Source organism: Aplysia californica, unplaced genomic scaffold (assembly GCF_000002075.1).
Source record: "Aplysia californica isolate F4 #8 unplaced genomic scaffold, AplCal3.0 scaffold00007, whole genome shotgun sequence".
Classification (NCBI taxonomy): domain Eukaryota; kingdom Metazoa; phylum Mollusca; class Gastropoda; order Aplysiida; family Aplysiidae; genus Aplysia; species Aplysia californica.
The window spans coordinates 1939700-1953602 of NW_004797277.1; the positions used below are offsets into that span (position 1 = coordinate 1939700).

The window sequence follows — 13903 nt, forward strand, 5'->3', positions numbered from 1 at the left end:
GGGGGGGTTGGGGTTGGAAAGTGGTTTTTGTTTGTGCAGGTGATTGTCTAGGACAGATGGCCATTTGAGCAGGTTCAACTGTATGCATGAGTACAAAAAACTGAGATTCAATCCTGAGTCATTTTTCTTTGTATCCTCACCAAGATGATTCCTCTCATCCCAGTACATAAGCTGCTTGATGCAGAATCACAGTGCAAGTCACCTTTAAAACAGTGTTGTTACTTACTGTCAAATAGAATATTAGACTCGAGTTAACTAAAGGAGGAGATTCGCAAATATGACTAAAATATGTTAAAATATAAACAGTGGAGCCCCCAAAAAATTATGGAACAAACTCTTTTCAAAGCATACAGACTTTATAACTTGATACAATTTTTATCCTTGAGTTCAAGCCCTCCTCAAGGTCCTTTTGCTCACATACAATGGATTGTGTAATAAAATCATGAATGATACCATGTCACAATTAGAACTAATAGAAACTCCATCACGCCACCATTCATGATATCACTCAGTTTTACTCCTGAATGTGTACATTCTAAAAAGTAAAGCTCTAATAAGAGAAAAAAATATTTGTTTTTAAAAGTTTATTTCAGCCATTTATAATGATGAAGGAGAAAAAGCACTGTTTAATGCAACAATGTTTTACAATTTTTCCAGCTGTTGAAGGAAAATGGGAAACAAATTCTTTTTCACACTGTTTCATTTGAAACTTTTGGGTTACAGCATTTTATGTGTAAACGTAGACTTCAAATATATTCAAAACTAAAACAGTCAGTCCAATAACTAATTTCATATAATTTTTGTACTGACATCCTGTATTTGAATATTTTCAACTTGAGATTTCTCAATGTCTTTGAGGCTCTGCCTCTCAGTTCATGAGATTCCTGCAACTTTAATGTGATTTCAATATCATGCATGTGAAAAAGGTCACAAACTAAAAGAGTTCAATCATTTGATTTGATCTGTGTAAGCCAAATGTCAAGCAATATGACTTAAAATCTTGTTAAAATATTTTTTAGATGGGAGAAGATTATCTCACAATATTTTGTTGTTGAAAGTTTGCATCCACTTGCAGTAAAATATGTATTTTGAAGTCACCAACAGTATGCACACCAAAGGTTAAAATTGCAGTATAAAATGCATGTGTTTCTTTTGTATAAAGTAAGGCCTGTTGTACAAATTCACTGCTCTAACTGGCAGTGAATTTCGATCCTTTTAAATTATGATATTCCATATCACAGGAAGATATTTTGGCCCAATAATTGCAAAATGGTGAAAACAAACAATTTACAGATGTAAAAATAAAGGAAACAATTCGTAAGACTCATTGCGTAATGAAAATGAGCTTTTCAAAGCCTGTAAGTATAGCACCTTCACAGGTTTAGCAAAAACTGACAGATCAATGATGTGCTGATTATATAAATAAGCAGAGAAATTCAGAAAAACCATTCACCACTTGTGCATCCTTACAAATAATTGATTACAGCGGAAAAGAAGAAAACTTGTTAAAAACATTTAACATTTACCAAGGTATTGTATATGTAATATAATATTCATAAAGACTGTAGAATAAAACATCATTTTTATTATTTAATTTATACGTTAATCTGCAATGTCAGAAGGATTTTAAAAAACAACATGCTAACATGAACATTTTCAATTGCACATTCTGTTAGACGATTACAATATCTATTTTCTTGCAAAATACTTTTGAAACTGCAAAATATTAATTTTGTTCACATAATTAGTTTCTTCCCTCACCAGAAAAAGTATTGTACCATTTAATATTTTCCAAAATGAATCAACCTGGATAAAACATAATCCTATTTCTCTCATGAAAATTCCACTAAATTCTACAAACTAGAAAATTTGTCCCCTCAGCAAATAAGTAGTTTTCATTAAAAAAATAAACAGTCTTTATGCAACATTGAATTTCGCCATTATTTTTTAAACTCTCAATAAACCTATCTTTTCATAAAAATTCAGAGTTTGGAGGGGAGGAGGGAAAACTGTACAAAACCAGATAAAACAAAAAAGGTATGTAAGTACAGTGCAAATTGGAAAAAAAAAAGAAACTAAAAGCATAGTCTGAGAAAAAACCAGATTTGCAAAGTTTCACAAGAACAATTCTAAATGAATGGCACCATTATAATATTGTCTTAATGAGCCCAAACATACTTATTTTGATAGAGAGTAAAGCAGAACACAAACTTGCTCATGCTTAAAGACAAAAGTAAAGCTAATGACATGAATTTTTTTCTTAAAAAAAAAGAAAATAGAAAGAGAACAATATCTCAATTAGCCTACGTTTAAAAAAAAAAGCTAGCAATGAAAAAGGATAATTTATTTGGACTTTTGTGGAAATAATTTACAATGCACATCTGAAAGGCTGTAGTAAAAGTATACGCATCTTTCTATAAATGTAAAGCATCATCACCGACGAGATATATGGCTGAGCATTTGGCGTAAAACATTACTCTCCAGCACATACGTTTTTCAAACATATTGGATTAAACATGTACATTATAAAGTGCCAGAACCCATAATATACGGATACCCAAGTTTATGTTATGTACATCTAGACACCTATGAATCTCATGGGCATGAAAATCTCATAGCCTTATCTTGACCTACTCCTTATCACATTGATTGAGAAACACAGTAAATGTATGCGACACAGAAACATTTTTAAAATTGTGTTTTACACAGCACATGTGAGGTTCAGGCTGCTTTTTGCCCACTTCTAGTTTGCCTTCTCTGTTCTTTTTGTTGGCTTATATTGACACTGGATGAAGGGCAGTAGGTTCCTGATCCAAACATTCTGATCATTTCTTGAAATGTCATTTTGCACTGCAGGAGAAAATAAACGGGTTATAAACAACACATCATTCACATTATGATACATAAGGCATATGCACAACATGTTTATGAGAAGAAAAACAGGCACTGAATTTAATTCTTTACACTAGGGAAAATGACTGAAACAACAGGAAATGTTCAATGAAATATGAACAGGCAGAAAAAGATTCCCTTACCCTTCGGTTGAGTATGAAAGAGGGGTTAGGGTCTTTTTAAGAATGTGCTCAGATCCACAAAATCCTTTGCACGACAAGATGGTCAGAAAGACCAAGTCCTGCATTGAAATCTGGAACAGATTGAATGTCGCAAGCTGTGCAGGTCATTGGTGAATGCCGTTCTGTGGAGGTGATCAGAGGAGGCAGTACCTGGGTCAGGGCTGTGGATGAGGCGGAGATGTACACTAAGGTCATTGCCACTCTGGGACATGAATACCGTGTGTGGCCAGAAGGAGCAATGCATGCAGAGATTTAGGCTCTCATGGAGGACAACTGCAGACCGGATGAAACCATAATTTTTACGGACGGCTCTGTTCGTTGTGGTATCAAGTCAGGTTGGATTTTCATGGCTCTAGTTCATGGACAGTGCGCACAACTTCTAGTATGTGCATGGAAGTCAAAGCTATCGCAGAGGTTCTTTGATGGATAGGCAACTGCACATATCAGTCGGTCACAATTCTGACTGACTCAATGAGCACACTTGAGAAAGTGAAATGTAGGTTCCTTTATGCTGATTAGCTCAGCAAGTAATCTGTCAGCAATGACTTTGATCTTCTGTACTGGGCATGCAGGTATGAGAGGGAATGAGCCAGCAGATCAACTGGTAGGAAGTGCTGGAATAAAGGGATCACGAGGGAAGACAATAGTAAAACAATAGAGATACTGAAAAGGAAATGAATACAGCCAAGGCAGGGGAAACTCAGCAACCTGTGTAACACTTGCAGATGAACTAGCCATCAGTTACTGATGGATACCATCAGTACGTCAAGTTTGAGATTGATCTGCTGATGAGGGGTAAGAAGTTATGGATAGAATCCATCTCTGAACGCCCCAGTTCTGGAATCAAGTCACCAAGTATGAGATAACCTGCAACTTAATGCACTACCAACACTGTATACCTGGGTTGTTGTTTTTTGTGCACTACTAGAATTCACAATTTCTCAATCATTAATCAAGTACTTTGTGAAATGTTGAAAAGGGCGCTACTGCGTTGGAATATATATGACACTAGGCTTTTCATATTGCGAATTATAAAAACCTGGTGTACACTAAATATTAAGAAGTATATCTCTAATACTGATGATATCTAAAAAGAAGTACAAAATATGTTGTCACTACTTGAGCACCATATTTCGGCTCCTATCCTTAGGCTCAAAATCATGTTGTTGAGTGTGATAGCCTTTTAAAGTTGTTGATATGATGGGTGTCGGGAGGAAAAAATTATTACTGAGATCCTGCAGTTGGGACACTGGGAGAATAGATGTTTGACACTTTCGAAAAAATGGGCATAAAGTAGGTACAGAAGTTGGTTCTCATGATTTATCCTGTTCAGGTGATATCAAAGAGGTATGCACTACCTTGGAGGCCAAAATTAACAGTCAGGTCTTTTCTATTGAAAGTCTTTTTGTTGTATTGAGGGTTTGCCCAGTTCTTATGGTCTTAGACACGCCTGCCATTTGGTCCCTTCACCAATTTTATGATCACTGAGGGCTCCGGTGGCTAGGTGAGTAGCGAATTTAGACTAAAAAGGAATGTCAAGCAAGTGTCAGTGATACAGGGTTTAAGTGGGTGGTTACTGGGGGTGTGTCCTGAGCAACAAACATCAATCCTAGCTTAAAAACCAAGATGTTGCACAGTGGCCCCCTGCAATGGCATGTTTGTGTAATTTTTCTGTATTGGTGTAATGTTGTGTATTTATGATGCATTTATAATTATGTATTTATGTATGCTTGTTTGCTGCCATTGTAACCCAAATTGCCCTATGAGGATCAATGAAAATGTATCTATTTATTATATCTTATTATCACCCATTTTGTCAAGGTAACTTTCTTAACCCTATCCGTATACCTGGGGTCATTTTGTATCCCAGGGGTAGTATTCTTCACATTTTAGAATACTTCTTCTAGTGCGAAGATCTCTTTGAAACTTTCAGTGTTTCTCAAAAAATCATTTTGACAGAATGCTATGCAAAGTGTACGGATTGGATTAACCAGTAAATTTCCTTTTTGGAAAGTGGTGGCACAGAATTCGCCATGTCGTAAGAATACGATAGTAAAACATGACGTATGGATAGGGTTAAAATTACAAAGTTTTTGACAGTCTTGTTTTTGTTCGTTTGGCTGGTACCTACCAGTCAGTGCTGAGCCTTTTGAAACAGTTCTGCCTGGTTTACTTATACCTGGTATATCTCCACACTCTGGGGATTCACTGCTGTATAGTATAAGCCACACAATAGTGTTGTTTTCTACTTCAGTGTGGAAGACTTTCTTATTGCCCAATCCATCTTTTTATTTGGTTTGTAAGGAGGACATACAGTCAGTGCGAAATTTCAAGAATTAAATGACAATATAGACACAAACTAAGTACCCATTCTCTGAAGTAAAAAGTGGAGATCATAACGGAGAAAGAGAAGAGTAGATGCCAATTAAAGGAACAAATTATCAACTTATCTTCACAATACTGCATAATATTATGTTGAAAACATATACACTGTTACATTTCAAGGGAAACTATAAAAATGTAAAGGAGAAATTTATTAATATCTTGATAACATACATTACTGAGAAGAACATCAAAATTAAATAATGATAATATCAAGTACAGTAGATTATGAAACCATCTTAAAGGAGACTACAAATGTTCACTTAGAAAGGCAATCTCATACCTTTTCATCAGGTAGGCATTTGCCAAGGGCTTCCAGTAAAAGTTTTTCTTCTGCAACAGCTGCACGAAAATCAGGAAGGGATACCCTACCATCGTGATCATTGTCCTGAGAGACCAAAAGATAAATATCATACGATGAATTTATATCTATAAAACTGTTTTAGAGGGGTGGTGGGAGAGAATGAGCATAAATTTTCAACATCGAGAAGTTAAAAATTACAGAATGTTCAAATCAAATCACTGATTAACCAGATGGAAGTCTCTTAAACCCTCTCAACAGATTTCATTAGGGTCGCTCCTGTTAACAGGTCACAAAGTTCTATCTGACATTTTCGGCCATTTTGAGCTACTATGTTTAGAGGTCAGAAACCAAATGTTCTATCTGTTCTATTAGAATCGTAATATTATTTGGAGTTGTTATCAAGATATTCAAAGGACTGCATTTGAAGAAGCTTGACATGTTGTGAAACTTAAAATTTTTTATGTCAAATTTCTCAAAACTAGGTATTGAGCAGATTATAGAACTTTGAAATTCTAGGGTAGTGAAGTGGGGATTATTTTGACCTAGTCTTCGGTTGCTCCCTATTCGAGTACCATTAAGTTTCTGTTCTCCAATTGCACTGCTTTTTCCAAACTCCCAAGAACTGGGATCTTTGACAGAGACTGCTGTTTTAATTCAAACTGGTATCTTTAAAATTTTACTAACCAATTTCTTCATGACTATTTCCACAAGCTCTTTCACCAGCTCATCTGGATCTTCTTCAGTGGGTGCCTGCATTTTCGTCAAACAAAAACAATTTTAACATATGCATACACATATATCACCTTAAAAATAACTACAAAGACTTCTAAGTACAACAGATTCCTTTAAATTTTATAATACGATGCTAACCAACTCTTTATCATAAATCCCTTTCATTAAAAAAAAATTGAATGTCTTTCCATTTCCTTTAAAAGTATGTGAGGTTTCTTTTCCCTTCCCTCTTACTTTCATTTAATAATAAGGCAACTTGAAACCTCACAAGGATTTATTATAAAATCATAGGAAAAAATAGTACTGTCTCTCAGACAATGACAACAATTAAAAGTTAATATATTAAGAAAACATTCTGAATAGACTTCAGAGAAGATGGCTCTAAATTTTACAGAGAAAGGAAAAAAAAAGTTCTCAAACATTGATTAGTACTTCAAAGATAATAAGATTTCCATCAAACACTAAGAAAACAGTTTACATTGAGTTTTCTCTTCTTTTTGTTCAATAACTTGATCTACAAATCACCTTTCACAATACACATGTGCATTAAAAGTTTTAACAGTGCTACAGGTTAAGATTAATTGCATATGACAAGAGCAAAATATTTGTGAAAGATATCATAATCAGCACTCTCAAAGCCAATGTAAAAAGGCAATGAAAAATGGCCACAAATTCATCTTCACTAAACACGTTAGCTATCTTTAATATAATAAAAATCAAAGGTTTGTGACTATACCTTCACTAAAGAAGATTTCAGTAGCTGGAACATTTCTTCTCGAGAGATGTACCCATCATTATTCAGATCATAAACATCGAAAACCACTGAAATGAACAAAATAAGTACAGATAAAATAAACATCTTAAACTTTTCTTTTTATTATAACTCTAAAATCACTCAAGAAGATAAGAAATACATCTACTGCAAGAATAGAATGTTTGGAAAATGTACAAGCTGCTTTGAAAATGGCTTTTTCATAAACATATTTTTGTTGCTTAACGTAAGACTCCGCCATACACCATATTGAAAAGTGAAATAAAATGGAGTCTTACAGAGAGCAGTCAATTTGTATTGTCAAAAACCAATTCAGAAAATAATCTGTTGGAACAGATTTTACAAAATAGGTTGTGCAAATGGTTGGAACCTGACAGCAGAGGATAGCCAGAGAGAATGAAGGAATAAAACATGTAAAAAGAGCAATGAAGGATTAAATAAGTCAATAGCTGTAATACTCACTCTGTACTTGTTCATCCACAGTACCATTGAGAAACTTCGCAATGCCAGAAACATAGTCCTCTTGGCGTAAAGTTCCACAGGATCTTTTATCAAAAGCTCTGAAAACTGAAACCATAATCAATGGAAAATTATATCCAGGATTTATTCTGGGGTAAAACAGATGTGAATTGATAAATACATTTTTGATGTGGCTAATAAACATACATACCTACATGAAATAGTTCACACATGAAATAATTAGATCAACATCTGTTGTGTAAAGTCATTATTCCATGAAAATAATGTAATTTATCCCTACCACCAAAAATACACTCCAAAGTTCCAGATGATTAAATTACAAATAATGTTTCCTATCCTTTTCCAAACCGTGAAAAATGAAAACAAGAGCTGCCTACTCCACGAATTGAAATACTTTTTAAAGTAACAATAAGAAATCAGCAATAAATGTAATGCTGAGCAAAACAGGCAAGCATAGTATTTTCACTCTCAATTTTAGTTTACAGAAAACCATTCAAACAAAAATATCTATAAAGTAGGCCTAACTGGAAGAGTAAATGAAAAGGAAAACAGGACATAAACAAATGTTATTTTAAGTTTAATGAAACAATAACAGCAGCATGTACTTTTACTAAAATAATCATTGAGAGTGCACATACATGACTTACCCGCAGTATGTATTTCAGCATAGTATAGACATAAATCAAAAACAAATTTAAACTCAAACCTCTGTCCATCAAGATATCATCTGTAATGTTGAAAGATCTGTTAAGCTCGTCCCGAAATTCATCCCTGTGCAATTTTCCTTCTTCCTTTCTGCATAGCCTGTCAAACCTGGACATGAGATGGTTAACTTCCTCTTTGGGTACTGTGAAAATAATGATTGACAAAAATATGAGCCATTGTTCCAGTTCCTCACAACAAACTTATGTAAATGTCTAGACAAGCTTCAGTTACAAGAGTTATACTTTGAATTGTGTTAAAGAAGCTTCTTGACCTATTCGAGAATGCTTTTTAACAATTAACAAAAGTTCTTACTCAGAAAACTGAAGAAACATACTGAGCAAAGACAAAAACAGTCAACTCACAATCCATAACTACTCAAAAGATCGTTATTTTTACCCAAGCACTTTTCAGTGGATGAAGAATTGACAGTATAAAAGTATATTGATGGTGACTGTAAGAAAAAAAAAGCTGGAGACATACAAGCTAGGTCGGGTAAAGAAATAAAGTAGTGAATTAAAATTTTTCAACATTCAGCATTTTCGAGCAATAATAAAGCTTGCACCATGTTATTTCAGGATAAAAGAAAGTGGCTTTTTTCTTATCAGGTGATTTTATTTCCCAGTATAGACTTAGCCACATTATATATGAAATTTTTAAATTTTTATAAGGCACCCCAAACTGTTTATAATGATCAGTCTCTTCAGTTTAAGTTGGGGTTTTGTTTAAGCTGCTATGTCAGGCAGGTATACTCTTCTGGAACTTCAGACTGCAAAGTCTTAATTTTAGCATATTTGCAATGTCACTTGAGACCTCCATGTTTTTCACTACCCATGACACCTAGAAGTAGAGCAGGGCAAACTCAGCCAGCTATTCACAAAAGAAAAACGTCAAATCAGGTGGGGGGGGGGGGGGGGGGGGGGTGTTCATGAGGAGGTTTGGGAAAAAAAGTACACAAAATAAAAGGGAGAAAGTTTCTTTAACTCTTTGATTCCGGATCACCACTTAAGTGACGTTTTGGGGTACCGATTAGGTCAACCCTAAGATCTACACCAATTTTCACACGGATTGCGATTTTCTGTACAATTACGAATGGTTTGAGTGCTCACACAAACGAATATTTGACTGAATTACAGCCGTTTTGAGGTAACACCCTTCGCGCCTTGATGCAGAAAAGTGCAGAATCCCCTGCGTACTGAAAGAGTTAACTCTTTATCTATGAGGGGGGGGGGGGGGGTAAACCCTCTGTGCCAGGGTCCTTTTTGGTATGGAATCTAAAGGTGAGATGTATGTCACTAAATTGGTCATTAAATTTTAAAAAGTGAACTTATTTTACTTGTTCTTAAACTAATGAATGAACTCCCATTAAAAGAGACCTGTTTTTGGCAACTGCTGAATAGTAATTTTATGTCAACATTGTTGTTCAGAACTGTTCCCGAATCTTCAATATTGTACCACCATCTGATAGATTATTTTATAACCTTCAGTTTGATGGGCCATATGATATGATTTGTGTGTGTTTAGTTGGATGTTTAGACATTTTTCTTTGGTGGGGTAGGGGCGTAAAAATAGGTCAGGGAAAAGCCCTGGGCCAGTGGTGGATTTTCGCCTGGTAGGAAAACACAATTCATGGAAAGCAAGTTCTCCCTCCTCTTTTAAAGGTTTCGGGATGATAGCCACTCCATTTATAATTCCCACCCAAGTGTGGATGAAAGAAATAACTCTTTGGTCAAAATTTGTTCCCCTACATTTAGCCAGAAATTATTTTTTTAAGTACTCAGACTTTCGTTTTAATTTCAAAGGTAATATAATGCATAGTACATTAGGTACCAGAAACTAAATTTTCAAAGTAGCTGTATGCCAAGTTTATCTGTTCCATATATGAAAGGCCCATGTCTTCTGAGAATTTTAGTATCATTCTTTTACATCTCAGTCAATTTTAAAGAAAATGGCAGCTCTTTTAAATATACTGACGAGCAAAAGAAAGTGGGCACCCTTCGTTCTGTGCATTATGTCCGTTCTTTACCGTAGTAATGACGTATTGCCAATGGATTTTGAAAGGCTTGCCATTTTTTCATTAAGGGCAGACAAAAAACCTAAGAAAAACGATCAAAAACACACCTTTTATTAGAAACTCATAACACCGATTCGAATGTTCAAAATCCCAGAATTAGTAACGGGTGTAACTCCCACCAAAACTGATGTCTACAGTACATCTCTGCCTCATTTATTGCACAAGTCGTTGGATAAATTGCTGGAGAATATAATTCCAAGCATTCGTTAATGCTTGTTGCAGTTGTGGGATTGTCGTTGGGGGTGGCCGAAGGGTGCGAATTTCCTTGTCCTTCCTGTCCCAGAGGTGCTCAATCACGTTTATAGCTGGGGATAATACTGGCAACTGTGTTATAACACGTACGTCATTTTTGTTGTAAGAATCTCTCGGTATCAGAGGCACGGTGTGCTGGTGCAATGTCCTGCTGGATCACGAGATTGTTCCTTTGGCGAGCCAGAAACGGCAGAAGGTGTGGATAGAGAACGTCATTGATGTATCTCTGGGCAGTCAGATTACCGTCGATAATGACTAGGTCGAATTCAGCAGTACTGGGTATGGATTCCCTTACAATAATGCTACGTTTGTCAGCAACAGCACTGACACACTGAGGTAAAAAACGTTTATGACGTCTCCGGTAGGCTTTCTGCCTTTCATAGTGGAGATCCAAAAGAAATCTGGACTCGTCAGAAAATATCACTCTATTCCACTAGCGTGGAGTCTGGCATGACGGTGTCTTTGGAGGAGATGGGTGCGTCGAGCTGGGTGTCGGGCAACGATTCCATGGGCTTTCAAGCGTCGACGAACGGTGAAACGGCTGATTGGTCTAAGCCCAGGCAAATCTCTGGCAATTTTAGAAGCTGTTTGAAACCGATCCCGCAAGTGTGGAACTCTGATCCGATTGTCTTCAACAGCAGTAGTGACACGAGGACGACCAGACCTTGGAGTATCAGTAACCGAACCACTTGCTTGGAAGTGTATCCTTAGCTTTTGGATCATATCTCTCTTCACATTGAAAGCTCTAGCGACAGAAGAAACCGTCGCATTAACTCTCAGCATGCCAAAAGAGCTCAAGACATTGCGCATCACTGAGACGAGGCATCATATTAAAATAAATTCAAAAGAACTAACCCAAATATTTTGACGGCCTTTTCTCTGACACACGTTGAAGTGTGTAACGAATAAAGAATAAAAGTAAAGGCATTGTAAACTTTCAAGAAAACGAGAAAACAAGTTTTTACCAAACATGTTGTAAACACTTTTTACAACAACAAAATAAACAAATGTTGTTCTGACTGACTTTCTAAAGTCACTCAAGCTCAGCATGTCAATCGCCAAGTCAAAATTCGCGAGACGACTCATACAGCACCAATTTGAAAACTGCCCACTTTCTTTTGCTCGCCAGTATATGATCAAATATTGCTAAAGTCACTAACTGGCTGCAACCCCATGTTTGACAGATAATAAAAGAGTGCATCAAACATCAACACATTAACAGAGTAGGCCTACAATCAATCATAGATATGGAGCCTCATTTTTTTCAAGACTGTGAGATCATTGCAAATCAGTTTTTTATTGCCTCAAACACAGCTAGTCAGCTCTGCTGTAGTGTGCTGAGTGCTCCCCGCATGGGAGGGGGGGGGGGTCCACATATTTTCACAGTTTCGCAGAAGGATTGATACAGAATTATTCCAGGCTGATGACTTTATTCTAATAGAAAATGAACTGATCTTTCTATTGGTACCTTTTTTGAGCCGGTATTTTTCATAATTCGTGTTTAAAATGATTTTTGAAAACTTTGAAGGTATTTTTAAAGGCTTTCTGCTTAAATGCCAAGGGCCAAAAATATACCACGCGAAACCCCGTTTAAAGGTAAATAGTCCCCTGTTAATAAAAAGATGGTATTTAATCATCAATCTTTCCCCGAAGCATTCGAATACATAGGTGTCAATTTTTAAACCGGCAGACCACGCATTCCGACCGAGAGGGGCTTTGCTTTCCACTGCAATTCTACAGCCCTAAATACTCAGATACAGAAACAGCATACATCATTGTACAGAGGAGCTGAACTTTTTCAAAGTGTTCGGCATTTGGTCTTTTGTAGGGAAAGAGCAAAGAAACAGCCATTCGAATTACCCCCATTTCCCCGAAACCATGTGTTCAGAAGGCTACGAGGCTATGTTTATGCTACCTACATTTATGGGATTTTTTATACCGGTGTATGTATAATTGGTCTAATTTTATGTATTCTGTAGTAGTGGATTAAGAAAATACTATGAAACAGATGTGATACAACAAAGGAAACATTTTTTCCATACCCACACAGAACAGCTTATGTCGCATTATCATTGCTGTCACTGCACAAACTGCCAGACTCAGTAATTAATTGTTGTAATCATCTCCTTCAGAAACTCCTGAAATCAGCAGCTGCAGCTATGACTATAACAGCTAGGGCTTTCTCAATCTGTCCCTCGCACCATTGCTCACTTATTCTCACTTGCAAAAAAATCCAACAAATGTACAGGTCTAAGTTGTCTCAAACAAGCTCAAAATGTGTTTGCTTGTTTACATTTTGAGGGCAATTGGATCAACAATAATATTAGGTAGCTGCTGAAAACGTGATGTTGTAAAATAAAAGCTACCACGAACGCATGATGTGTCAATACAAAATGAGACACTTTGTGAATCAAAGACAACATTGCCACCCCAGTGGAATGTGTAAATGCAATCAACTCTTCCATCATTTCTCTGGCAGTAAAGAGTATAAAGACTAAACTAAAGATATAGGCGTCACATATTCTTCTTTAGGTAAAATAAACAATAAACTGTGTGAGGTTGTAGATTTTTCTCAATTTGGAAAATCTTAAAGAAGCATTCACGACCAAATTGTCTGTGTGATACTTATTTTTGACGTCTTGAATTAAACGTTTTTAGCTAGGCTTAACTTTGTACTATAATTAGATCTAGATCTAGATTCTAGATCTAGAAATCTAGATCTAGATCTAGATTCTAGATCTAAAACTAATCAGTTTGGCTCAGTTTCAGAGTTTGTCCGACATGGAAACGAGAAAAGAAAGTATGAATAACAGCCTCCAAAGTATCTGATTCAAGTTAACACTATTTTACACATCTTAGTATTGTACAAAAACATATATGTAAGTGCTTGGTAGCCTTTGTTTCATTCTTACATCTGGTAGTTTTGACCATCTGATTCAAAAATTGTTCCTTCGACTGCCTGCTGCTGTGCTTGGACGCCATTTTTACACAATAATGTTGCTATGAATAACACGCATGCGCACTTTACTTTTACTGCGCTTCTAACCTTTTGATAAACTAAAACTGAGGCAAAAAATGTTTTATACCGACAAGCATTTTTGTTTGAATACTTAAGAAGCTCAAATAACCAA

At 36.0% G+C, this 13903-nt stretch overlaps 1 protein-coding gene across 1 annotated transcript; it reads right to left on the reverse strand.

The window, feature by feature from the left end:
- Positions 1-337: 337 nt before the first annotated feature.
- Positions 338-13784, reverse strand: LOC101864187 (EF-hand calcium-binding domain-containing protein 1). Its single transcript, XM_005089581.3, has 7 exons — positions 13685-13784; positions 8451-8591; positions 7727-7831; positions 7229-7314; positions 6445-6510; positions 5740-5844; positions 338-2850 (listed from the first exon to the last, which is right to left on the reverse strand). Exons 1-7 carry the CDS (start codon positions 13752-13754, stop codon positions 2722-2724), a joined length of 702 nt encoding a protein of 233 aa, XP_005089638.1. The 5' UTR covers positions 13755-13784; the 3' UTR covers positions 338-2721.
- Positions 13785-13903: the final 119 nt, after the last annotated feature.